Source organism: Chelonia mydas, chromosome 13, assembly GCF_015237465.2.
Source record: "Chelonia mydas isolate rCheMyd1 chromosome 13, rCheMyd1.pri.v2, whole genome shotgun sequence".
In the NCBI taxonomy this organism is placed as follows: Eukaryota; Metazoa; Chordata; order Testudines; family Cheloniidae; genus Chelonia; species Chelonia mydas.
Window position 1 is genome coordinate 39627423 of NC_051253.2, and position 25063 is coordinate 39652485.

The 25063-nt window shown below is 62.7% G+C and overlaps 3 protein-coding genes across 9 annotated transcripts; 2 read left to right on the top strand and 1 right to left on the bottom strand.

The window, feature by feature from the left end:
- Positions 1–1428: 1428 nt before the first annotated feature.
- On the top strand, positions 1429–9931 carry SALL2 (spalt like transcription factor 2). 3 transcript variants are annotated; one of them, XM_037916023.2, is made up of 4 exons: positions 1429–1648; positions 6440–8703; positions 8860–9258; positions 9645–9931. In XM_037916023.2, the coding sequence occupies exons 1-3, from the start codon at positions 1441–1443 to the stop codon at positions 9238–9240; spliced, it is 2853 nt and encodes a 950-aa protein (XP_037771951.2). In that variant the 5' UTR covers positions 1429–1440; the 3' UTR covers positions 9241–9258; positions 9645–9931. The 3 variants fall into 3 exon arrangements, with proteins under 3 accessions (XP_037771951.2, XP_037771952.1, XP_043383104.1); XM_037916024.2 differs by lacking the exon at positions 1429–1648 and adding an exon at positions 5287–5423; XM_043527169.1 differs by lacking the exon at positions 1429–1648 and adding an exon at positions 5287–5423 and having other exon boundaries at positions 6440–9258.
- A 2104-nt stretch (positions 9932–12035) lies between these two features.
- On the top strand, positions 12036–16812 carry METTL3 (methyltransferase 3, N6-adenosine-methyltransferase complex catalytic subunit). Of its 2 annotated transcripts, none has more exons than XM_007071391.4 (11): positions 12036–12264; positions 13171–13361; positions 13685–14083; positions 14513–14688; positions 14909–15125; positions 15498–15685; positions 15995–16033; positions 16114–16222; positions 16305–16370; positions 16471–16583; positions 16653–16812. In XM_007071391.4, exons 1-11 carry the CDS (start codon positions 12171–12173, stop codon positions 16762–16764), a joined length of 1704 nt encoding a protein of 567 aa, XP_007071453.1. In that variant the 5' UTR covers positions 12036–12170; the 3' UTR covers positions 16765–16812. The 2 variants fall into 2 exon arrangements, with proteins under 2 accessions (XP_007071453.1, XP_037771600.1); XM_037915672.2 differs by lacking the exon at positions 12036–12264 and adding an exon at positions 12393–12981.
- TOX4 (TOX high mobility group box family member 4) lies at positions 16671–25061 on the bottom strand. 4 transcript variants are annotated; one of them, XM_037915676.2, is made up of 9 exons: positions 24843–25061; positions 21651–21719; positions 20770–21012; positions 20259–20516; positions 19625–19864; positions 19372–19443; positions 18123–18830; positions 17408–17571; positions 16671–17286 (listed from the first exon to the last, which is right to left on the bottom strand). In XM_037915676.2, the coding sequence occupies exons 1-9, from the start codon at positions 24846–24848 to the stop codon at positions 17223–17225; spliced, it is 1824 nt and encodes a 607-aa protein (XP_037771604.1). In that variant the 5' UTR covers positions 24849–25061; the 3' UTR covers positions 16671–17222. The 4 variants fall into 4 exon arrangements, with proteins under 4 accessions (XP_037771604.1, XP_037771603.1, XP_037771602.1 ...); XM_037915675.2 differs by having other exon boundaries at positions 19625–19867; XM_037915674.2 differs by having other exon boundaries at positions 21639–21719; positions 24843–24973.
- Positions 25062–25063: the final 2 nt, after the last annotated feature.

The following is a 25063-nucleotide window of genomic DNA, read 5'->3' on the forward strand; positions in this document are numbered from 1 at the left end:
TTGAAAACCAGTGCCCCGCTTCTGCTCAGTGGTTTACAAAGGGGTTAGGGGAGAAGCACGGTCCCTGTCTCTGCCCTCACATCCACCCCCAGCAGCTCCCCTGTTGGAACTGACGCTCCCACACACACACAGGGGCCAGCCACACCTCGGGGGCAGAGAACTTCACCCTATGGGCTGCAGCAGCTTATCTGCCATGCATGTGTCAGGGAGGCTGGACAGGAAGGGATGAAGATTAAAGTCCATGGGAGACCGTCCCCCTCTGCCCTGCAGTACCCCCTTAACACAGGGAGTGGGGCCCTACAGAAACACAGCCCCCCTGCACCCCCTTTATATGGAAAGCATGGCCATATGGGTAAATGCAGCCCCCCACACACATCCCCTGCACCCCCTTTACACGGAAAGCATGGCCCTATGAGAAACACAGCCTCTCCCCCCACTGCACCCCCTTTATACAGGGAGGGGCCCTGCACCCCCTAAGAATCCCCATCCCCCTTTCTCCAGCCCCAGTGCATGAGTCTCCTCTCAGCTGCATGAATGGAAGGGGCAGGCATGGCTCCCCTAGGCAGCAAGTTGGGAGGTTCTCAGAGCCCCCCCCATCCCCATCCCCCCAACCCCTCCCCACTGAGCCACACACAGCAGCAGCCTGTCTCAAAGGGGCCCTTTCTAAGGGTTTTTCGAAGTCTTTTCCCCCTTTGTGCTGCGGCTTCATTAACATTCCCGCAGCGCCAGCTCTGCCGAGGCCTGGGCTTTTGTGGTGCTCGGAGAGGTCAGGAGGCCGCGGGGAAGAGGTGAAAAGAAAAGGGGAAGAAAGAGGAAGGAAGGGTGTAATGGGGGGGAGATGTAGGGAGACGACAGGGCGGGAGGAGGGAGGGGGCATGAGCTGGGGGGGGCTCTGCTGCACGGCGTGGGGTGAGGGGCTCAGTAGGGGGCGCCTTCCGGACTGTCAGCACTGACCCCAATGCCCCAGTGCGGCAGGAGGGGCATGTTTGGGGAAGTGATGCCCACTTGGTGAACGGTAAGGGGATGCTGCGTTTGCCCGAATTGGGGTATTAAAGCCAGTGCCACGGTTCAATCCCAAGTCGCATCCTGCCAAGTTCTGCCTGCAGGTTCCCTGCCTAGGGGAGGCACCTTCACGTCCCATCCTAACCCCCGTTTCGGCAAAATTAAACACCCTCCGGCCCTCCAGAGCCTGTAGCACCGAGAAGCAGCTGTTAAACTTCCCTCTGCCCCACCCCAGAGGCAGCTGCATCTCAGCCCCAGGCCAGGGCTCTCTGCAGAACCAACCCAAGTGTCGTAGCTCTGGACCAGGCCGGCCCTGGGTAACCAGCCACCCCACCCAGCGCCCGAGCTCTGCCCGGCAGGAAGGGGTTAAGGAGCCTTCGCAGCCCCAGGCACAAAAGAGACCCGAGTGACCGGCCAGATTAGGACTTCGCCTTGCCAATGAGGGCGCAAAGGAGGGGGCGTGTCCCTGCTCCGGGGAGGGGGCAGAGACCCCGCCTGGGAGACTCCCGGTGCCCACTGGCTCCCAAGCCGAGCGGCAGACCCAGGGGTGCCCGGCCCGGCGCCCCCGCGGGGATGTCTCGCCGCAAGCAGCGCAAACCCCAACAGCTCATCTCAGACTGCGACGGGTCCACGGCCTCCGAGAACGGTGGGTGCCGGGGGGGCTGGCAGGTGCTGCTCGGAGGGGCCGGCAAGGGGGCAGGGCAGACGGGGCAGGGGGAGTTCCCAAACTAAGTGAAACTCTCCAAAGTCTCCAACTCCCACGGGCTGTGCCCCTGCGCCCCTGCTCTATCTAGCTCTGTATCCCCCTGCACCCTTCATCTGTCCCCTGCACCCCGTCTAGCTCTGTATCCCCCTGCACCCCATCTAGCTCTGTATCCCCCTGCACCCCATCTGCCCCCTGCACCCCCTCATCTGTCCCCTGCACCCCGTCTAGCTATGTATCCCCCTGCACTCTCATCTGTCCCCTGCATTCTGTCTAGCTCTGTATCCCCCTGCACCCCTCATCTGTCCCCTGCACCCCATCTAGCTCTGTATCCCCCTGCACCCCCTCATCTGTCCCCTGCACCCCATCTAGCTCTGTATCCTCCTGCACCCCCTCATCTGTCCCCTGCACCCCATCTAGCTCTGTATCCTCCTGCACCCCCTCATCTGTCCCCTGCACCCCATCTAGCTCTGTATCCCCCTGCACCCCTCATCTGTCCCCTGCACCCCATCTAGCTCTGTATCCCCCTGCACCCCTCATCTGTCCCCTGCACCCCATCTAGCTCTGTATCCTCCTGCACCCCCTCATCTGTCCCCTGCACCACCATCTGTCCCCTGCACCCCATCTAGCTATGTATCCCCCTGCACCCCTCATCTGTCCCCTGCACCCCATCTAGCTCTGTATCCCCCTGCACCCCATCTGCCCCCTGCACCCCATCTAGCTATGTATCCCCCTGCACCCCTCATATGTACCCTGCACCCCTCATCTTTGCCCTGTACCCCATCTAGATATGTATCCCCCCGAACCCCCTCATCTGTCCCCTGCACCCCACCTAGCTTTCTGTCCCCTGCACCCCATCTAGTTATGTATCCCCCTGCACCCCCTCATCTGTCCCCTGCACCCCCTCATCTCTCCCCTGCATCCCATCTAGCTATGTGTCCCCTGCACCCCCTCATCTCTCCCCTGTACCCCATCTAGCTATGTTTCCCCTGCTCCCCTCATCTCTCCCCTGCACCCCACCTAGCTTTCTGTCCCCTGCACCCCCACATCTATCCCCTGCACCCTATCTAGCTATGTATCCCCTGTGCCCCTCATCTGTCCCCTGCACCCCCTCATCTGTCCTCTGGCACCCCATCTAGCTATGTATCCCCCTCCACCCTTCATCTATCCCCTGCACCCCATATAACTATGTATCCCCAGCACCCCTCATCTGTCCTCCAGCACCCCATTTAGCTATATATCCCTCTGGCACCCCCTCATCTGTCCTCCGGCACCCCATCTACCTATGTATCCCCTGCACCCCCTCATCTGTCCCCTGCACCCTTCATCTCCCTTCCAGCACCCCATCTAGCTATGTTTCAGAATAGCAGCCGTGTTAGTCTGTATCCGCAAAAAGAAAAGGAGGACTTGTGGCACCTTAGAGACTAACACAAAGCTAGATGCTCAAATAAATGTATCCCCTGCACTGCCACATCTGTCACCTGCACCCCCTCATCTGTTCTCTGGCACCCCATCTAGCTCTGTATCCCCCTGCACATCTCATCTGTCCTCCACACACCGTCATCTCTCCCCTGCACCCCCTCATCTGTCCCCTGCACCCCTCATCTATGTATCCCCTGCACCCCCTCATCTGTCCCCTGGCACCCCATCTTTGTATTCCCCCTGCACCCCCTCACCTGTCCCCTGCATTCCTCATCTGTTCCCTTCACTCTTCTGTCTATGTATCCTCCTTGCCCCACCTCATCTGTCCCTCCCCACCCTTCATTTATGTGTCCCTGTGCAGCCTTCCACCTTCTCCTGCACCCCCTCATCTGTGTGTATCCCCTGCACCCCTCATCTGTCTCTGGCACCCCCTCATTGTTCCTCCCGCACCACATCTAGCTATGTATGCCCTGCACCCCACATCTGTCCCCTCCTACACGCTTTTCTACCTGTCCATCCACCCACCCATCCCTGTCCGTCCGTCCGTCCGTCCATCCATCCGTCTGTCTCTTCCCCACTCTGTGCAGCGCAGGTCCCCTCCCAGCCCCCTCGGGACCCTTTGTGCGGTTGCTAGGTAACCCTGTGAGCCCTGGAAATCTTCTCTTGTGTTGAGTTTGGGGTTTTTCTTCTTGGGACTTTGGCTGCGGCAGAGGGAGCCGGAGAAATGGGCTGGGGCTCCCTGGGAGGGGCTGGTCAGAGCGAACATGCCCCCCAGTCCAGTGTCTGTCTGTCTGGTGCCAAACAGCAGGGCCCCACGGGCGTGAAGCCCCAGTTGGGTACACTGACCCCTGCTGCTCCAGAACCAGCGAGGCTGGATCCCGGGCTGGTGTAAACCTGCATGAGGAAAGCCATGCCACCTTGGGGGAATCTGCCCCCCAGCTTCTGGGTCACCAGGTTCTCCCTGCACCTGCTGGCTTGGCCTGTGGCAGTGCTTCGAGCCCTGGGGAGACACAGAGCTCTTCCAGTGGGTACCTTAACTCATCTAGAGATTGGCCTAGTTTTACAACAGGCTACAGAAAACGGGCTAGGGAAGTCCGGACAAAGGAGCATAGCGTACAATAACTTGTTTATACCGCTCTCTACGCTAGACACGGAAATGTCGGAACAATAGTGATGTGCCGGTTGATCTACTGTATAATTACAGGGGAAAAGCACGGAAGTCGGCCATTATTCAGTACTAGTGTGGCTGGGCCACTCTTCTATTTTCATGTCTGATGCTTAAGCAAGTAGTTTTTAAGTGAGGTGAAACTTGGGGTTACACAAGACAAAGGGGTACAGTCGTCTGGAAAGGTTGAGAGCCACTGGCCTAGGGGTCTCTTTCCACAACCCCACCTCCACCTGTCCCCCTGGGTGGCAGCTGCCCTGGGCATGCGGGAGGGCAGCTGTGGGGGAGTATCGGGAAGCAGGGATCCCGGGGCATCAGGAGGGGCAGGGACCCACAGCTGGGATCTACAGGGTGCAGGGACACCCCCCCACACACACACGTATATGAGGGCGCAGGGACCCCTGTTGGATTTGAGGCATAGGGACCCCCAGCTGGTCTCAGGGACCCCCCAGGCATTGGGCTCAGGGATGCCCGGCTTGGCTCAGAGCTCGGGAACCCCCGGCTGGGTTCGGGGACCCCTGGGCATTGGGCGCAGGGACCCCCGGGCATAGAGGCGCAAAGACCCCCAGTTGGTCGCCGGGACCTCACAGCTGGATTCAGGGCACAGGGACCCCCGAGCATCGGGGAGCAAGGACCCCTGGCTGGGCTCGGGGACCCCACAGCTGGATTCAGGGCGCGAGGACCTCCCGGGCATCGGGGCACAGGGAACCCTGGCTAGGCTCGGGGCACAGGGACCCCCGGGCATAGAGGCGCAAGGACCCCCAGTTGGGCGCGGGGACCCCACAGCTAGATTCAGGGCGCAGGGGACCCCAGGCATCGGGGCGCAAGGACCCCCGGCTGGGCTCGGACCTCGGCGACCCCCGGCTGGGCTCCACACGGAGCGGGCCCCCGTGCGTCGGGGCGCCCGCAGCGCTGGCCCCGGGCTCGCCGCCCCGGACTCCGGACACCAGAGGTCCCTGCAGCCCCGGCGGGTCGGATCCGCTCCGGCTCCTCCCTGCATCCGCCCCTCCTCCTGCTTCCTCCCCCCGCATCCTCCTTCTCCTCCGCCCGGAGCGCGCAGGCCCCGCGCCCGGACCGCCCCGCGCCCGCAGCTCCAGCGCCCGGGGACACGGGCCATGGCGGAGCCCGCAGGTGCGGTACTGTCCCTCGGTCCGCCCGCCTGGGACCGGTCCCGGGCCGCCGCCGCCGGGAGGGGGGAGCGGCTCGTTCGGCCTCTGTCCGTGCGTCCCCTGCACCTTTCTGTCTGTCTGTCCGTCCGTGCGTCCCCTGCACCGTCTGTGTGTCTGTCTGTCCGTGCGTCCCCTGCACCTTCTGTGTGTCTGTCTGTCTGTCTGTCCCCTGCACCTACCTTTCTGTCTGTCCGTCCCCTGCACCTTCGGTGTGTCTGTCTGTCTATCTGTCCCCTGCACCTTTCTGTCTGTCCCCTGCACCTTCTGTGTGTCTGTCTGTCCGTCCGTGCATCCCCTGCACCTTTCTGTCTGTCTGTCCATCTGTCCCATCCAGGTGCCCCTGTCTGTCCATCCCTACCTCCCCTGCACCCTCTGTCACTCTGTTCCCCAGCACCTTTCTGTCTGTCCGTGCGTCCATCCTCTGCAGCCCTCTGTGTTTGTCTGTCTGTGCGTGCATCCCCTGCACCCTCTGTCTGTCCATCCCTCCCCTCTGCCCCTCTGTCTGTCTGTCCATATGTCTCATGCATCCCAATGGGATTACTCCTGATTTACACCCTGGGAAAATGAGAACCGGGCCCTGTCTCCCTCTCAGCCTGGGACCTGACCCCCCTCCTGGACTCTCTTGTGCCGGTGAGGGGTGGGCATGCATGGCATCAGGGGATGCCGTGCGGGGAAAGCCAGCTAGGCACTGTGTTCTGAGCGGGAAAGGGGGAGGACTGCATGGAGGGGACTTGGGGGAGGCAGCTCCCCAGCCCTTATGTAGCCTTGAGGGGAGCAGGCTCCTCTGCCCCCTATAGCTTTGGGGGGATGTAGGGACACCCGCTATAGATACGGGGGAGATCTCAGGTTCCTGTATAGATATGGGAACTGTCTCTGGTTCCCCTATGGTTTGGGGGAGTTGCGGAAGCTCTGGGTTGCAGGGGACTCCCCTGGCATTGCCACTCCAAGGTCTGACCCTCTGTCTCTCTCTCTCCACAGGGGACACAGGTGACGAGGCAGCCCCGTCCTGCCCCACGGAGCTTGCTGCCCACCGGGACACCTGTCACCCCAACCAGCCCCCTCCCTCTTCCTCCTCCTCCTCAGCCAACGGGCAAGACAGCGCTGGCTCTTCCTCCTCCTCCTCCTCCTCCTCCTCTTCCTCCTCGGAGCCCCGGCCCGACAGCCCCCCGGGCATGGAGACAGAGACGGCTCCTCTGGCCAGCAATCCCTTGGCCCCGGACCCACCCCCTCCTCCGCCGCCACCGCCCCTGGCTCCACCAGCTGCCCCCCCCCACTCTGGGCACCTCAACATCCCCCTGATCCTGGAGGAGCTGCGGGTGCTCCAGCAGCGCCAGCTGCACCAGATGCAGATGACGGAGGAGATCTGCCGGCAGGTGCTGCTGCTGGGCTCCTTGGGGCAGTCAGCCCCCTCGGCCCCCGCCTCAGAGCCAGCCCCGGGAGCCTCCCACCAACCCAAGGCCCCCTTGCCTGTCTTCTCCATCAAGTCCGAGCCGGTGAGGACCCAGGTGTCGGGCTCCCCAGAGGTGCCCAAGCCCACCTTTTTCCACCTCTACCACCCCTTCCCTGGCAGCGCCAGGGGCCCCAAAGCAGAGCCCATCCTGGCCCCAGCGTTCCCTACCACGGGGCTCCTGGCCGCCCAGTGTCTGGGGGCAGCACGGGGCCTGGAGCAGGCCACCTCCCCAGGGCTGCTGCGGCAGAAGAACGGGGCCGGGGGAGCCGAGCTGGGGCTGGAGGAGAAGCCGGGAGGTCGGCACAAGTGCCGCTTCTGCGCCAAGGTCTTCGGGAGCGACAGCGCCCTGCAGATCCACCTGCGCTCCCACACGGGCGAGCGCCCCTACAAGTGCAACGTCTGTGGCAACCGCTTCACCACCCGGGGCAACCTCAAAGTGCACTTCCACCGGCACCGGGAGAAGTACCCACATGTCCAGATGAACCCCCACCCGGTCCCGGAGCACCTCGACTACGTGCTGACCGGCGCCGGGCTGCCCTATGGCATGTCCGTGCCGCCGGAGAAGGCCGAGCCGGGTGAGGAAGCAGCGCCCCCCGAGCGCAAGGGGCTGAGCGCCACCGAGAGCCTGACACTGCTCTCGGGCACCGCGGCCGGGGGCACAGCCGCCACTCAGACCCTGCCCGTCTTCAACAAGCTGGTGCTGATGAAAGCGGCTGAGGGGCGGGGCAAGGGGGACGAGAACACGCCGCCGGGGAGGGAAGCAGAAGGAGCCCGGGTGCCCCTGGGCAAGCTGCCCAGCTGGGCCCTGCTGGCCAACCACTTCAAGGCGGGCAGCACCGGCTTCCCCTTCCCCTACGTGCTGGAGCCGCTGGGAGCCTCCCCCTCGGAGACCTCCAAGCTGCAGCAGCTGGTGGAAAAGATCGACCGACAGGGGGCCTCGCCCGGAGCCGGCCCGGCGGCCCCCTCGGCCTCCTCGCCGCCCTCCTCTTCCTCCTCGGGGCCCAACCAATGCGTGATCTGCCTGCGGGTGCTGAGCTGCCCCCGGGCACTGCGCCTCCACTATGGGCAGCACGGAGGGGAGCGGCCCTTCAAGTGCAAGGTGTGCGGCCGGGCCTTCTCCACCCGGGGCAACCTGCGAGCGCACTTCGTGGGCCACAAGGCCAGCCCGGCTGCCCGAGCCCAGAACTCCTGCCCCATCTGCCAGAAGAAGTTCACCAATGCCGTCAGCCTCCAGCAACATGTCCGCATGCACCTCGGGGGCCAGATTCCCAATGGAGCCCTGCTGCCCGAGCCCCCCGCTGCCCCGGGGGAGGGCCCCCGCCAGCCCGAGGGTCCCGCCCCGCAGAGGGACGAGGAGGAGCTGTCGGAGGAGGAGGAGGAGGAGGAGGAAGGCAGCGATGAGGACTCACTGGACAGCAGCACGGAGAAGGCCATGGGGGGCGAGGAGAGGGCGTCCAGCCCGGAGGAGGAAGCAGCCCCAGCTCATGCCAAGGAAGAGGAGGATGCTGAGAAGCCAGAGGTGGGGGGAGAAGCTGATCGCAGCACCTCGCCTCCTGCGGGAAGGAGCCCCCCACCGGCCGTGGAGGGAGAAGGGGACCCTAGCGCCCAGAAGGCGGAGGAAGGAGGAGACAGAGCACAGGAGGGAGAGGAGGAGGGGGCAGCAGGGGCTGGAGCCGAAGAGCCACGGGCCAGCCAGGCCAAAGAGGGGGTGGCACTGGCCTGTGGGATCTGCAAGGAGGGATTCCCTGACGGGGCAGCGCTGCGTAAGCACGCCCTGGCAGCCCACCACCAGGTAAGGGAGCCCCTGCTCCTCACCCCCTATTCGCGAGACTGTCCCCTGCCTCTCTCCCTGCTCGAACCTCCCCCATCTGCCCTTGTCTTTACCCAGGGCCCTCGGTCTCCCTTGAGATTGAATGGGCTCCCCTGTCTGTCTCTGTCCCGGTGGCAGGTTCCCCTGGGCAGCACAGCGTGGAGCTGCGGCACAGCACGGCGTGGCCGGCGTCTGGTCCCAGATGCCCTAGCAACACCGGGAGGCACAGCAAAGCTGCAGGAGTTCCTGGCGCGGGATGTGCCGGCCCAGCTGGTGGGGCCCCTGTCCTTCTGGAACCAGTACACGGCCTTCATCGCAGGGGGGGGCCTGGCTGCCAAGACCTGCCGGGGCCCCCCCATCACCGCTACTCCCTCCTCCTCCACTGCACCCCCTGTGCTTTTTGGCCCGGCCGCTGCGCCCAGCAAGGCAGCACCCCCCGAAGCCAAGGAGAAGCCGGCGGGAGGACCCCCAGCTGCAGGGGAGGCTGCCCCAGAGAGCCAAGGCAAAGCGGAGAAGTAGCCTACAGGCCCTCAGCAGGTAACATCCCTCCTTCCCCAGGGAACAAAGAGAGGAGGAGTTTGACCCCAAAGTCCAGCCCAGCTGTAATGGGGGGCTGCCCCAGAGATACAGGGAATCCCCCCAGCCTTCCCAGCCGTGGCATGGCTCTTTCCCCAATTTAGCCACTTCTTGGGGGGTGGGGAGCTGGGAGGGTGGTTGATGGAAAGGATGGGGGCCAGGGCAAACTAGGGGTCACTTGGGAGAGGGCTGGGGTAGGAGGTTGCTCGGTGGGATGGATTTGGGGTCAGAGGTCAGTCAGTAGGAGGGGTAGATGTCAGAGGTCATGCCATCAGTTTGGGGGTTGTGCAACCCCACTCTGCCCAGCAGTGCTGCCCCCTAACCCCATCTCTCTCTCTCTCCTCCAGGGGGCGCCAGCCCTGGCGTGCTGCAAGAGGCACCAGCCCCCGCGAGGGGATCAGGCATCGGGGACGCGGCCCCCACACAACTTTAGTGGCATTTTAGTCTTTTACTTTTACCGTAGCTCAGAGGGGACTGGGCGGGGGGCAGGACCCTGGCGCAGGGACCGGGGCTCGTCCCAGCCACCCTGGACCCATAGTGAAGTGCCCTCTAGTGTAGAACAAAGGCCCAGCCGCTCTGGCCAGGGTCAGCGGGACTTTGTCTGCGTCCATCATTAAAGCAGTTTGACAAATCCCCAGAGACTCAGGTCTTATTCTTCCCAGGGACGGGATGCGGGGGGTGAGTAGGGAGATTCAGACGTTTCTCTGCATCACACACACAGAGCAGAGCTTGTTCCTTCCAGCAGGGGGCAATAGGGATACACAGACACATGGCAGGACTCGTCCCTCCACCAGGGGGCAACAGGGAAACACACACCCACACAGAGCAGAGCTTGTCCCTTCCAGCAGGGGGCAGCAGGGACAGACAAACAAATGGCAGGACTCACACACACACACACACACGCGCGCGCGCGGCAGGGCTTGTCCCCTCCAGCATGGGGAAGCAGGGACACACACACACACACACACACACACACGCGGCAGGGCTTGTCCCCTCCAGCATGGGGAAGCAGGGACACACACACACACACACACACACGCGGCAGGGCTTGTCCCCTCCAGCATGGGGAAGCAGGGACACACACGCGGCAGGGCTTGTCCCCTCCAGCACGGGGCGCGCACACACACGCACGTGGCAGGGCTCATCCCTCCAGCAGGGGTCAGCAGCGACATATACACACTTCGGTCGCCTCATTACCTCCAGTGTGACTAAGGAGCCAGGCCCATGTGGCTGGGGGCTGTAACACGCTCATGTTCTCTGTGGATCAACACTGGGGGGAAAGAGGGGGGTTGCACACACTCCCCAGCGGATTACCAGTACTGCCTGTCTCCAGCCCTGCTCCCTGCATCCAGGCTCCAGGCCGGGCTCTTTTCCCCTCCCCTGCCAGTTTCACATAATGCTCCTCAGCTGCTTGAGCCTGACCCAGCCGGAGCTGCTTGGGAGGCCTCTGATGAGGGGAACGTCCAGCCACCGCTAATCCCCAGAGTCATCCCCCCTTGCTTCTCCAACTCAGCTGTTCTTCTCTCCCCTCCTATCTTGCCATCCCTGTTTCATTTTCCCTCCCTCCTGCATCTGCCAGCTCTTCCTGTCTCTCTCCAGCCCCCTCACCACGGCAGATTAGCTGCCCCCTCAGCCCAGGTGCCATGCTAAAGTCAGGGGGAGGGAAGAGTTCTTTACCCCCAGGAGGGACCTAGGGCTAGATTCAAGGACAGTGAGTCTGTGGCGGAACTGGGACTGGAACTCAGGCATCCTGAATCCTAGGGTGTGAACTGCCTGGCAATCTGGCGCACCCCTTTGCTCCACATGGGGCAAACACCCAGGGGTGTTTCTGCTGCCCTCCAGAGGTGGCTGCATGTTGAGGGGGTGATGTGCTTGGGGACACAAAGGGGCTGGAGGAATGGCAAATGTTATCCTTCAACCAGCCTAAAGCACGCCAGGGAAAGGAGAAGCTGCAGCAGAAGAGGGAGCAGGGTTAGGCCCTCATCCCTGCCCAGAGCTGGTCACTATCACTGGGTTTGTCTGTCAGCCCCCAGGATCAGGTCAGTGCCAGGTGCTCACTACCATGCTCCTTCGTGCCAGAACGGTCTCCCTAGTGTCTGCGAAAAGCAGCTGCCCCCAGTCACCAGTGGGATGGGTTTTGCGCTCAGGGGCCAGTGACCAAGATGGCTGCCTCCACAGGTCCACTGCATTGACAGCAGGGCTTGTGGCTTGGGCAAGGAATGCTCTGGTGCCAGTAACCAACATGGTCACCACAGCTTCGCAGTGAGATTGTCACGCCCTCTATTCACCACCTTGATGTGAGAGACCAACAGGGGGCTGCCACCTCAGATGGGGGCCAGACACCAACATGGCTACAACCACTGCCCTGTAAGGCTGGTGTGGAGTCCAAGTATAGCCAACAAGGGCCAAAGCCTTTGTGCCAGTAACAAAGATGGCTGCTATAACGCGGCTAAGCGCTTCGGTGCCAGTAAACAAGATGGCAGCCAAGCCATCCCCAGTCAAAAATGGCCGCCGTGAGGCTTTAAAACCAAGATGGCCGTCGTTTGCCAGTAAATAAGATGGCTGCTTTTAAAACAAAGATAACCAAGATGACGGCTTTAAAAAAAATACCCCTAACCAAGATGGCCGCTCTGTACGCACCCCCCCCCCCATAACCAAGATGGTAGTCGCTTGCCAGTATACATGATGGCCACGGCGGATTCGAGGTGTGGGCAGAAACCGGAAGTGCGCGCTCCTTATCTCAATCCCCCCGAGGCATTTCCGGTTACTGGTGTTTGCGCGGCTCGGGTGAGCAGCATCGGTCCGCCCCGGTGCCCGGGGCTGCCTGAGCGGGGAAGGGCGGCGGGGCCGGAGACCCCGGGCCGGGCCGGACCATGTCGGACACGTGGAGCTCGATCCAGGCCCACAAGAAGCAGCTGGACTCGCTGCGGGAGCGGCTCCAGCGGCGGCGGAAACAGGATCCGCTGGGTGAGGAGTTGGGGGGCAGTGGGGGTCAAAGGGCAGCGCGGGGCCATGCAGTTCAGGGGTCAAAGGGCACGGGGTCGTGGCCACTCATAGGGCATTGATGATGCAAGTAGGTCGGGGGCAACGGGAAGAGGGTCAGGAGGCAAAGGACACGTGGGGGCAGTGGTGACACCGGCAGGATCCCCGGGGGGGGTCCGGGGGGTCGCAGGGCCAAAGGGCAAGTGGCACGAGTGGGGGACTGGGGCCCAGAGGATACCAAGGGGTCAGGGGTAACTAGGGGAGGCAACGGGCACAAGGCTCGGTGGGGACTGGGGTTTGGCCGGGGAAGTCGGGGCTCAGGGAGGTAGATGGTCGTGGGGGGGGGTGCAGGCTAGATCCCTTGGCTGTGAGATCCAGGGGCACTGTGGGGGTCAAAGGTCAGCAAGGCCATGACTGGATCAGATGGGCAGATGCAGGGGTACTGGGCCAGGGGGATTAGGAACCATGAGGCAGGGCCAGAGGCAGAAGCAGGACCCCTGTGTTGGGGTCAGAAGTTAAAGGGCATTTTGGGTTCAAGTGGTCCCCAAAGGGCACTGGGGCAACAAGGTGCTGGGGATACAGGGGGTCAGGAATGCAGGAGGCATTGGGGGCCAGGGTGGCAGGAGAATCCATGGGGCTGGGGCACTAGGGGGGTCGACAGCAGCTGCAGCAGAGACCCCAGCTGGATCCACTGGCACAGGGGTGAGAGGCAGTGGGGAAGGGGGCAGGACTGATTGGCTGGAGCTGGGGGGAGAAGTTGCCTGCGGTGGTTGGGATTGGGTGAGGTGGGGGATTTGGTGTTGTGGGCAAGTGCCAGGGCAGTAGGTGGGGAAGGGGGTGTCACCTCTCAGTACTCAGACATCACCAGCCTCACCCCATCTCTCTCCCCAGACCTCAGGAACCCAGAGCTTGCGTCACCCTTCCGCAGCGACAGCCCGGTGCCCACAGCCCCCACGCTCAGCACCGCAGCTAGAGAGCTGGCCACTGACCCTGAGCTGGAGAAGAAGCTGCTGCATCACCTCTCGGACCTGGGGCTGGCGCTGCCCACCGATGCCCTCTCCATCTGCCTGGCCATCTCCACAGTGAGAGCCCGGTCCCTCCCTCTTGCTGCCGGTCCCATGGGACCCAGCCCCATTCCCCTCCACCACCCATCCATGTGAAAACACACCCACCTTCCCCCAGCAACGCCTGCTCTGTTTCCTGTTTGTTGTTCCTTTGTTCCCTGTGTTGGCTGATCCTCTGACACATGCCCCCCACCCTCCCTCCAGTTTGACCATCCTGCCTCCCAATGCTGCACTCCATCTCTCCCCACATGGGGGACACTGTCTCTCCACCCTGCCAGGCACTAGGGTGACCCCATCTCTCTTCACACTTGCCCCACCCCGTGACCCTGTCTGTCCCACAGCCGGAGGCCCCCATCACCCAGCACAGCGTGGAGAGCCTGCTGCAGAAGTTCGCGGCTCAGGAGCTGATCGAGGTGCGCCGGGGGCTGCTGCAGGACGACGAGGAGCAGCCCACTCTGGTCACCTATGCTGACCACTCCAAGCTCTCCGCCATGATGGGCGCTGTGGCCGAGCGGAAAGGCCCCACTGAACCAGGCAGCACTGGGGGCCAGAAGCGCTGGGCGGAGCAGGATGCTGGGGCTGCCGTTCCTTCCCCAGCTGGTGCCACCCCCTCTGCCTTGACCACCTCAGAGCTGGCCAAGGAGCCGGCCAAGAAGTCTCGGAAGCAGGCATCGGACCTGGACCTGGAGATCGAGAGCCTGCTGAGCCAGCAGTCCACCAAGGAGCAGCAGAGCAAGAAGGTACCAGCTGGACACCTGTATCCTAGCCTCAACACAGGCTGGGGGCCCAGTGCTGGGATCTCTCCGTGGCTCTGGGAGGGGAGTGGGGTCTAGTGGGTTGGAGCAAACATGATCTCAACCCTGGCTTGGGGTGGGATCCTGAGACCTTTTTCTCTGGACCAATACAGTCTGTCTCCTTTCCGCACCTCGTTAACAACATTCATTGGTACAGGCTTTTGTGACCATTTATGAACCCTTACCCAGTTTCCAGCAGTTGGGGAAGGTCTGCTAGACCGCAGTTATTCCCACAGGGAGGAGCAGGGTGGTGGGGAGGCTGGGAGTCAGGACTCCTGGGTTGTACCCCTGGCTCTGGAAGGGGACTGGGGTAGGAGTGGGGGAAAGGGAACCCCGGATTCCTGGGTCCTTCTCACTGTTCTCCCCCCACCCCAGGTGAGTCAGGAGATCCTGGAGCTGCTGAACACAACCACAGCCAAGGAGCAGTCAATCGTGGAGAAGTTCCGCTCGCGAGGCCGCGCCCAGGTACAGGAGTTCTGTGACTATGGCACCAAGGAGGAGTGTATGAAAGCCACAGATGCTGAGCGGCCCTGCCGCAAACTGCATTTCAGGTGAGAGCCAGCCCCGGGGCTGGGAGCCAGGACGCCTGGGTTCTGTCCCAGGCTTGAGGAGGGGAGTGGGATCTGGTGGGTTAGAGCAGGGGGCGTTGGGAGCCGGGACTCCTGGGTTCTGTCCCTGCCTCTGGGAGGGGAGTGGTCTAGTGGGGGGAACGGCAAGTCGGACACCTGGACTCCTGGGTTCCATGTCCGTCGTTTCCCGCTCTCCCCACAGGCGCATCATTAACAAGCACACGGACGAGTCTCTGGGCGACTGCTCTTTCCTCAACACCTGCTTCCACATGGACACCTGCAAGTACGTCCACTATGAGATTGATGCCTGTGCCGACCTGGACACCCCTGGGGGGCGCGACCACAACGCTGGCCAGGAGCTGGTGCTGCCCCAGGCAGTGGGTGGGGACCCCAGCATCGACCGCCTCTTCCCCCCGCAGGTATCGCTGCAAATCAAAGGGGGTGGGGGGTTAGGGAGGAAGTGGTATGGGACAGCAGGGCTCTGGGCAGCGTGGCTGTCAGATCTCTGGGGAAAGGTTTGGTGGGGGGCTCTGGGCAGCATTACAGGGGTGAGACTGTCCGGTCTCTGGAGAAGGGTTTGGGGTGATGGGGGGGCTCTGGGCAGCGTTACGGGGGTGGGGATGTCGGGGCTCTGGAGAGGGGCACAGAGGCTGGCGAGCTGTGGGATGAGGTGGCTCTGGGGGTCCCAGTGTGAGGTGGAGGCTCCCTGCTGCGCCATCAGCAGCCGGAGGCCGTTCTCCTTGGGGATGGGGAGTTTTGGTTTCTCTCTGACACCCCCCTTCCCCCCCCAGTGGATCTGCTGCGACATCCGCTATCTGGATGTCAGCATTCTGGGCAAGTTCGCGGTGGTCATGGCTGACCCGCCCTGGGACATCCACATGGAACTGCCTTACGGCACCCTGACCGATGACGAAATGCGGCGCCTCAACATCCCCGTCCTGCAGGACGAAGGGTTCCTCTTCCTCTGGGTCACTGGCCGGTATGGGGGGGCGGGGGCAGGGCTTGAGCCTCTGGGTAACCGGCCAGTATCGGGGGTGGAGCTTGAGCCTCTGGGTCACCAGCCAGGACGGGTGGGGCACACAGCAGAGGCTCTGGGTCACCAGCTGGTACCGGGCTGGGGGGGAGGTGGGTGAGCCTGCTATGGCTCCTGGGGTGGGTCAGGCTGCGGGACAGGCAGTCTGTGGGTCACTGTGTGGTGTGGCAGTGGAGGGGAGGGAGGGGTCTAGGCTAGGTTGAAAGGGTGCCTGGGTCAGTAGAGCATTTCACCCCTGCCCTGCTCTCCCCCCAGGGCCATGGAGCTGGGACGCGAGTGCCTCAATCTCTGGGGGTGAGTGTCTGTCTCCCTCACCCCCCCCATGCCACTGCCCCCTCTAGCCTAGCCCCTAATCCCCTCTCCTTCTGCCCCAGGTACGAGCGGGTGGACGAGATCATCTGGGTGAAAACCAACCAGCTGCAGCGAATCATCCGCACGGGGCGGACAGGGCACTGGCTGAACCATGGGAAGGAGCACTGCCTGGTATGGGGGAGCACTGCCTTGGACCAGGTAATAGGGGGGGGTCTCCCCAGCACCTGGCTCAGCCTCTCTCTCTCCTGTACAGGTGGGGGTCAAAGGGAACCCCCAAGGCTTCAACCGGGGCCTGGACTGCGATGTCATCGTAGCTGAGGTGAGTTCAGCCCCTCCCCACGCTCCGGCCCCCCTGCTGGGAGCGGCCAGGGCTCTTTCCCTGCTCCCCACAGCTCCCCCATGGCCACCACCTCTTGCAGGTCCGTTCCACCAGTCACAAGCCAGATGAAATCTACGGCATGATCGAGCGCCTCTCTCCTGGCACCCGCAAGATCGAGCTGTTTGGCCGCCCTCATAACGTGCAGCCCAATTGGTGAGTGTTTCCCCCCACCCTGGACACTAGGACCCCCTGCCCTCTAACCCTGCCCTCTCTCTTTGCCAGGATCACCCTGGGCAACCAGCTGGACGGCATCCACCTCCTGGACCCTGATGTGGTGGCCCAGTTCAAGCAGCGCTACCCAGACGGGATCATCTCCAAGCCCAAGAACATGTAGGGGATGGGGGGACAGGGGGCTATTTCATAATAAAACAAGAAAACTGGTGCTGGGCCTCACTCCCTGGACTGGCGGCAGCTGCTGGCGCTGGGCACAGGCAGCCCCCCCAGAGCCCATTCTGCTCCCAACTCCTGGCTGAAGGGGACCCAGGCCAGGCAACGGGGTGATGATGGGGATCACCAGCAGCTAGCCTGTCCCCCCCGACCCTCTCCCCAATAAGCAGTTCACAAAGCTCCAGCCCCTCCCACTTTAATCAGCTCCAGAGGCATGGCCTGTAGAAAGAGCAAAGTCTGTGCCATCCCTGTGCCTGCACCCCACCTCCCGCCCACCCCTAGGGGACATCGACCCCCATGGTCCCCTGCAGTGTCTGTGCCGGGCTCGCCCGCTGTCCTGCAGTGTCTGTGCCAGGCACTGCCCCACACTCTGAACGGGGGCACTCTGCACCCCTGCCGCGACGGTCACTTCACAAACACCACACTGTTGTTGGAGTTACGGGAAGCCAGCCACGCTAGGAACACGTCCCTGCGAAGGGAGACAGAGCGAGTGTGAGCGTCAGCAGGCAGGAGGGGCACCCAGGTCCCTGCCACCTGCACGAGGACAGAGGGGAGGAGAAGGTTGGGGAGGCACAGCCCACCCCCCTCACCTGCAGTGCTTGACAACGCACTCGCTGCTGCAGTACTCGTTGTCCCAGTCGCTGCTGCTGACAGGCGGGTTGTCACAGCCAGAGCGCACGCAGCGGGGCCGGGGCGACAGCCCCATGGGCGACTCTGACACCAGCTCCACGTCCATCTGCGTCGGGGACTCCACCTGGGCATGGGGGGGAGAGACAGTCACTGGCTGCGGAGCGAGGCCCCAGGGCTTCTGCCCAAATCATGGTCCCCCTCCCCCGCCAGGCTAGTCCTGCCTCAACCCTCCACGACCTCACACACCCGACCTCTCACCCCTCCGCAACCCCACACATGCCCCCACAGCATCCCTCCAGACCCCCCGCACCCAGCCTATCCCTCCTATCAACCCTCCACAACCCCACACTTCCCTCCACCACCCCCTGCACCCAGCCTATCCCCCCACACCACCCCTCCGCAACCCCACACATCCCCCCAGACCCCCTGCACGCAGCCTGTTCCCCCATGTCACCTCTCCGCGACCCACACAGAGAACCCCTGGGTCATCTACACCCCTCCAGCCTACCCCACCCCATGGCCTCTCAGAGACCCCTCAGCACTGAATGGGCTGGGTCTTGGCCCTGCCAGCCCCCCCATCGACCACGGAGCGGGGCAGAAGTACAAGGACACAGGAGGCACCGTGTCTCCGCCCAGCCCTCCCCACTCCTAGGAGCAGGGGCCCCGTTCCCTCACCTCAGGCACCACGTCAGCCGTGATCATCTCCACGGGCTCCGGGGAGCCCTGGGGCTCTGGGCTGGGCCGCTCAGGACTGGCCTCCTCAGGCTGCAGGGTGACAGGCTGGATCTGCAGGGCTGGCGGAGGCAGGATCTTGATCTGCAGGGGTGGGGGCTGCTGCTGCAGGTGGAGCCGCACCTTCTGCTGTAGGGCAGGCTGCTGCATGGCCTGCAGGGGCGGGGGGGGCTGCAGGACAGCGACCTGCTGGGCAGGGGGCTGGGGCGGGGGCATCTGCTGCAGGGGTGGGGGCTGGAGCCGGGGCAGCTGCATGGAGGAGGCAGCAGCTGCAGCCGCAGCTGCAGCCTGCAGCACAGAGCGGGTAACTATCTGGGTGGCGCCCGTGCCCAGCTGCAGCCCCCTGGAGGTGACGGAGGTGACGGGGATGACAGTGACCACACCGCCCTGCGAGGACACGGCCAGCGATGAGGGCAGCATCTGCTTGGGGATGATGATCTTGGTGAAGCTGGGCTGGGCTGGCGGTGGCGAGCAGAGGTTCCCAGCGCTGGGTGCTGGCTGGGGGGCAGCCGGTGGGGACTCCAGAACCGGCGAGGGGGCAGGGGGCGTGGGGGCTGGCGAGGGGGGCGCGGGGGCTGGAGCTGGCGCTGGCTGGGGAACTGCTGGGGGCGGCACTGGGTTCAGGTCCAGCTCCGCCGTCTCAGCTGCCGTCTGCAGAGAAGGAGAGGGAAGATGAGCCCAAGAGTGGAGAAAGCAGGGAAGTGGGGGGACTCTGAACCCTCCTCCCTGCGGCAACCCAGGGGAGAACAGACAAGCTGGAGCCTCCTGGGGGGTGGGGGAGAAGCAGCTGAAGCAGGGACCTTCGGAGAACTTGTTACAGTTTTGCTGAATTCCCTCAGCCGTTTTCTCCGACCCCCTCCCTCCTCCTCCATCTCCACCTCCTTCCACCCTGCTCCTCGTCCAGCCCCCTCTGTCCACTGAGCCCAGCCCGCCTTCAGAACTGCAGGGCACAAAGCGGCCACTTGCTGCCAGCCCCTGCCCTCTGCCTGAGACTATACATACGGCGCCAAGCGCAGTGGGTCCCCATGCCCGGCTGGCCCTTTGCACTACCAGGGCACAGACAGCGACATGGACAGATGGAGCCAGTGAGTGTCCTGCTGAGGGGCCGCAAAGAGACTTGGCAGGGGAGAAGGAAGCAGACCAGGCCAGCTGTGGCAGGGGGATGGGGGCCTGACCTCCTTATCTGACACACCTGGATAGCCCGATAAGCCGCCAGTGCCTTCAGATACTCCTTCTTCGCCGCCTCCGTCTTCCTCTTGTAAACCTGGCAAGGAAGGACAGGGACTGAGCAGCAAGGCCCACCCCACCACCCTGCTCCTAGCCTGGCACACCCCCAGCCCGGCCCCACCCCCACTCCTCCCATCCCCAGCCCTCACCTGCCTGTGCTCTTCCCCCCAGGCCGCCATGGCCCTCCCCACCACAGTCCCCCCCCATGCCACCCCCACCTGTTTCTGCTCCTCGCCCAGACTGTCCCACATGGAGGCCACAATCTTGGAGACCTCCCCAAAGGTGGCGTTGGGGTTCTGGCCCTTGATGGCAGCCTGTGTGTCACGGAAGAACAGGGCGTAGGCTGAGACCGGCTTCTGCGGCTCGTTCGGATCCTTCTTCTTCTTCTGCTTCTTGGCGGGCTTCTGCTTCCGCCCTGCGTCCAGCACCACCGGCGCTGCCTTCTGGGCCGGCACCTGCTGCTGGAGACAGGCATCATCTTCAGCAGCACGCAAGTGGGAGCCAAAAGGCCAGGAGCCGTGGGCCCCGGCAAAACCCGTGGGGGAGGGAGTGAGGGGCCCCGGCAGAGCCTGTGGGGGAGGGAGCGAGGGGCGGGCAGGAGGGCTGGGCACTGGCAGAGCCAAGCGGGGGGGAGGGAGGGCAGGAGAGAGTACCAGACGCTGGCATAGCCCCGTGTGTGTGTGTGTGCCAGGATGGAGGGCGCCATCAGAGCATGACGGGGAGGGAAGAGGCGGGTGGCTGGGAGCACCGGCCCGCAGCAGAGCTCATGGGGGGCGGTGGGGAGACAGACACAAGGGGCGCCAGCACTGCCCGTGGAGGGGGGCACAGCCCGGGGCACCAGCAGCATCTCACCCGTCTGAACTCCTCGGGCTCGTCTTCCTGCAGGGAGCTGGTGGGCGAGGGCGTGGTGGAGAGCCGCTCCTCGGGCGACTGGGCAGCGGGCGGTAGGATGGAGCTGCCCCCCAGGCTCAGGCCCAGCTGGGAGCTCAGCTCGGACTGGTCAATGGTCGTCAGCTGGCCATGCCCCATCAGTGCCCCAGGGCTCATGGGCACATCTATCGTGACAGGCGGGTTGGTGCTATACTGGGTGCCCATGGAGTGATCCAGGTCCTGGAGGGGCAGACACAAAGCTGAGGGGCCGGCGCTGGGGGGAACTGCCCCTCCCCCGTTGCAGGCCCAGCAGCACCAGCCCCCTGCAATACCCCAGCCTGCTGCTAGAGGGCACCAGCTCTGGCCCCCCCAGCACATACATCCCAAGCCAGCTCCTGAGGGGCCCAGGCTCCTCCACACCCCACAGCCAGGCACTACAGGGCAGCGCCTTGCAAAGCAACCCACCCTCCCCTGCCCAGCCCCAGCCCCTCACCATGGCCAGCCCCCCCGTCAGGAGCCCGCCGCCCTGCTCCATGAGGCTGTGGTTCATGCCCACGGGCATGTCGAGGGCCTGCACGCCATACTGGGTGGAGAAGCCGGTGTCCGGCGCGCTGCTGGGGTCCCCCAGGTCATCGAAGTGCCCCACCACGTCTGAGACAGCTAGCGAGGGGTCGGCGTCCAGGGAGATGGGCGGGATCTCAAACTCCTCATCCCCCAGGCTGGGGGTGTGGAACGTCTACAGAGAGGTCGGAGACTTGAACTCGGTGCCCACCTGCCCCCTCCCCCGGCCAGGGCCCAGCCCCCATCACCCTGGTGCCCCCTCCCCCGGCCAGGGCCCAACCCCCATCTCCCTGGTGTCCCTCACTACCCCTCCCCCAGCCAGGGCCCAGCTCCATCACCCTGGTGCCCCACAGTGATCCAGAGGATCTGTGCCACGCCCCATCTTTTAAACCGTCCCTCGGAGGAATCCCTTCAGTGAACCAGACCCCCTGGGGTCCCACCAGGTCAGCCACATGGCTCCACGACCAAGCTCTGGGCTCCAGCCCCCCTGCTTCACCCCAGCAAATCCCACTGGGGCAGCAACATTTTCCCCGCTTCAGGGACCAATGCACCTCCGCGAGGGTCTGCGGTGCCAGCAGGCAGCCTCTTCCACCCTGAGCCGGGCCCAGCCTGGCCAGGTCCACTCTGGCCGAGCCACAGCTCCTTCTCGCAATGCTGCTGAAGGAACCGTCTTGGTTTCCTCTCTCTGCCTCTGCTAGTCGATCATTCCCAGGTGAGCCTGGGTCTCCCAGCTCCAGCCTCCGTCCATGTGCCTCCTCCCGCAGACCCTGCTCTGCTCAGCTCCCACCCCAAATCCATCACCTGTTTTCTCACCTCCGCCCCCGACAGGAAGGGATGGGCCGTCCCCGTGATGGCCAGGTAATTGTCGTTTCCTCCAGGGAACTATGGGGGAGAGAAGAGATGTGGGCTGGTGAGGGAGGGGGAGCAGAGCAGCCTGTGTCTTCAGTCTCTATGCAAACCCCAGCCCACGAGCCCTCGCTATGGCATTCAGCTCTGTACATGGGGTGACTGGCACCCAGTCCAGGCAGCAGCGAGAGGCAAATACCTGCCCTTGCCATCTGCAGCTGGGCCTTTCGAAGAAGCCCCGGGGGTGTTAATGGGGCTTTCCAGTAAGACACAGGCAACCATGTCAGCCTCACCTGCCCTGGAAGCTGGGCTAGGCACATTCCAGGTTGGAAATCAGGCACCATTTGGGGGTTTTTTTGTTTGTTTTTTAACAATGAGGGTAATTAACCACTAGGACAAACTCCCAAGGGAGGTGGTGGAATCTCCATCTCATGAGGGCTTCAGAGACAGCCCGGAGACCTTCCAGAGGGAACTGGGAGGAATTCTCTGGTCTGTGACACACAGGGTCCCTGTTGGCCTTAAAATCAATTAAAAGTGCCAGGGATTTACTTTGAACCATTTTCCAAACCAATTCAGTTACCCTGGTGCTGAGCCTTGTACAGATGCCCTCCTTACGGATGAAAGCAGGTACATTTCAGTTTGGGGCCACCCAAAATAACCAGTTAACCAACTCAAAATAAACTGGCTTTAATGGGAGATAAAGCCCCCCACATGCTTCTGTTCTGGTTTAACTGAATTTAAACCAACCTGTGGAAGTGGAAAAAGGGATAAAGGGAATTTGAATGCAGACATCTTAGTTTCTTAGGAATAGAGCAAGAGTCAGGCTAACTCTAAACGTGAGACTTTAAGGCAGGGCCTGGGCGAGCAGGAAGCGAGTGAGAAAACTGTAAGAGATGCTGTTTTGACCTTGTGTTAGATAAGAATGGAATGCAGAATGTAGCAGGAACTGCTGAGAAAAGTGAGATATCAGGAAGGAATATGTATAAACAAGACGTGGCTGTTGATCTTATTGTATACAACAAAAGGTATAAATGCTTGCCCTAATTGTTTATCAGGCAGAGACTTGCCTAGGAAGGGGAAATCCCTGTCCCTGCGCACTCTCCCCCTTGCAACTGCTTGAGAATAAACCGTCTCTGACTTGTTGCAAACAACCTAAGAGTGAAGACTGTGTTTTCTTCCACAATTCTCTTAAACTAGCATAACAAGCCGCCAGGCTACATACTGGCTTCAAAGGTTTTAGCATTTGTCTAGGTTTGAAAATTAACCCAGATTGAGGCAGGAAGAATTTAAACTACAAGTTACTCCACTCCCTGCTTTGTCACAGACTCCCTGTGGAACCTGAGGCAAGTCACTAAGGGTTTGTCTACATGGGACACTCAGAAAAGTTAATCCAATTTAACTACAAGTGTAAATTTCAAGTGGATTTGCTAAACTGCACACAACTCCTGTGTGGATAGTCTTATTCAAGTGGCCCTAATTCACCTTAATTAACTTCCAAGTGAGTTAGGTTAAATTGAATTGAGGCCACTTTAATTCTGAATAAGAGCGAGCATCTTCATAAGTATTTAATGTGGTTAACTAATCCACTTTAAATGAATTCACATTAAGTTTCCTGAGTGTCCCAGACAAGCCCACAGCCTGCAGTTTAACCCACATAAGCTGGGCTAAAGCAAAGCCCTGGTCTAGAAGGTTTAGTGCCAGAGCTGTCTGTTACGGGTGTGACACTTATGCCGGAAAAACCCCCACAAGAGCCACAGTGAAACTGGTATAAAAGATATGCTAGAAGAGCTTGTTTCACTTCCCCAGCACAAACATTTTATACCAGCAGAGCTATCTCTACACTGGGTGAGGGGTTTGCTGCCTTAACACTGCTGACATGGCCATGACACCACCATGTTTAAGTGTTGACAAGACCTGGCTCACAGCCTTTTTGTCCCTCTAAAGTGGCCTAGGGATCTGGGATTTCAGCCTGACCCACAGGCAGAGATCTCTTTGAGGATGGGATTTTACACAGGTTCAGTCAAAGTGACGTGAGTTCGCGAGTGCTCAGGTGGGCCGGTAAGTTTACAGGTGCGAATCGAACTGCCTGAACCAGTTTCATGCCAGCGGGAGGCAGGTGTCAGTCACAATCCAGTCCCTTCATTACTTTGGTGTAAGGTCTCATCTACACTAGCACAGATTCGCTGACAGAGCTGGACATCGGCGCAGCTCTGCTGCCAACGCTGCCCTAATGGAGACACGCCTGATGCCAGCCCAAGAGAAATAGCATTTGAATGGGACACAGCTCAGGCCAGGTCGCAGAGCCAAACAAGCTGCACCAGCAAACGTGCTTTTGTGTCAGCATCACCCACCCGGGTATCCTGGCTCCATTGTTTGGGGAAGGGGGGATGCACACGTGTGTGTCACACATGGATATTGGCAAAACCTTTACGCGTGGAACAGGTCTGAGACTGACTTCAGCACCCCCAACCCCAGCCCCCCGCCACCTCCCCAGCCCCCAAGGCCCCAGCCACCTCCCTGCCACCTCAGGCCCCAGCCCCCCACCGCCACCTCCCCAGCCCCCAAGGCCCCAGCCACCTCCCTGCCACCTCAGGCCCCAGCCCCCCGCCGCCACCTCCCCAGCCCCCCAAGGCCCCAGCCACCTCCCTGCCACCTCAGGCCCCAGCCCCCCGCCGCCACCTCCCCAGCCCCCCAAGGCCCCAGCCACCTCCCTGCCACCTCAGGCCCCAGCCCCCCGCCGCCACCCCCCCAGTCCCCAAGGCCCCAGCCACCTCCCTTCCACCTCAGGCCCCAGCCCCCCCTCCGCCACCTCCCCAGCCCCCCAAGGCCCCAGCCACCTCCCTGCCACCTCAGGCCCCAGCCCCCCGCCGCCACCTCCCCAGCCCCCCAAGGCCCCAGCCACCTCCCTGCCACCTCAGGCCCCAGCCCCCCGCCGCCACCCCCCCAGCCCCCCAAGGCCCCAGCCACCTCCCTTCCACCTCAGGCCCCAGCCCCCCCTCCGCCACCTCCCCAGCCCCCCAAGGCCCCAGCCACCTCCCTGCCACCTCAGGCCCCAGCCGCCACCTCCCCAGCCCCCCAAGGCCCCAGCCACCTCCCCAGCGCCCTCCCTGCCTCCCAACCCAACCTCCTCCTCCTCAGCCTCCCACCCCCCCCCCTCACCTCCATGGTCCCAGCAGCCGCCACCGCCTGCGAGTCTGTAAGCGACACCCCCACCCCCCCACCCCGAGCCCTCTCCCGGAACCGGAAATCGCCGCCCTCCCGTGCTCCCCAGCAACACTGTTCTCCCCCCCTCCGCCGCTGTTTGGCGTCACTTCCGGTGCAAACCCCAAGCCCTCCCGTAGAGCTGGGAGTGGGGGACAACAGGACGCGCGGCCGGCCAG

Excerpts from the sequence above, each read along its gene's own strand:
- SALL2 (XM_037916023.2), top strand. The coding sequence starts at position 1,441 with ATGAGGGCGCAAAGGAGGGGGCGTGTCCCTGCTCCGGGGAGGGGGCAG. Across the intron at positions 1,649-6,439 it reads GTCCACGGCCTCCGAGAACG|GGGACACAGGTGACGAGGCA; the intron begins GTGGGTGCCGGG and ends CTCTCTCCACAG. Across the intron at positions 8,704-8,859 it reads CCCTGGCAGCCCACCACCAG|GTTCCCCTGGGCAGCACAGC; the intron begins GTAAGGGAGCCC and ends TCCCGGTGGCAG.
- METTL3 (XM_037915672.2), top strand. The coding sequence starts at position 12,690 with ATGACTGGATCAGATGGGCAGATGCAGGGGTACTGGGCCAGGGGGATT. Across the intron at positions 14,084-14,512 it reads AGGAGCAGCAGAGCAAGAAG|GTGAGTCAGGAGATCCTGGA; the intron begins GTACCAGCTGGA and ends CCCCCACCCCAG. Across the intron at positions 14,689-14,908 it reads TGCCGCAAACTGCATTTCAG|GCGCATCATTAACAAGCACA; the intron begins GTGAGAGCCAGC and ends CTCTCCCCACAG.
- TOX4 (XM_037915673.2), bottom strand. Across the intron at positions 21,013-21,638 it reads GGGCGGAGGTGAGAAAACAG|ACGTTCCACACCCCCAGCCT; the intron begins GTGATGGATTTG and ends ACCTCTCTGTAG. Across the intron at positions 19,444-19,624 it reads TGGGCGAGGAGCAGAAACAG|GTTTACAAGAGGAAGACGGA; the intron begins GTGGGGGTGGCA and ends CTTCCTTGCCAG.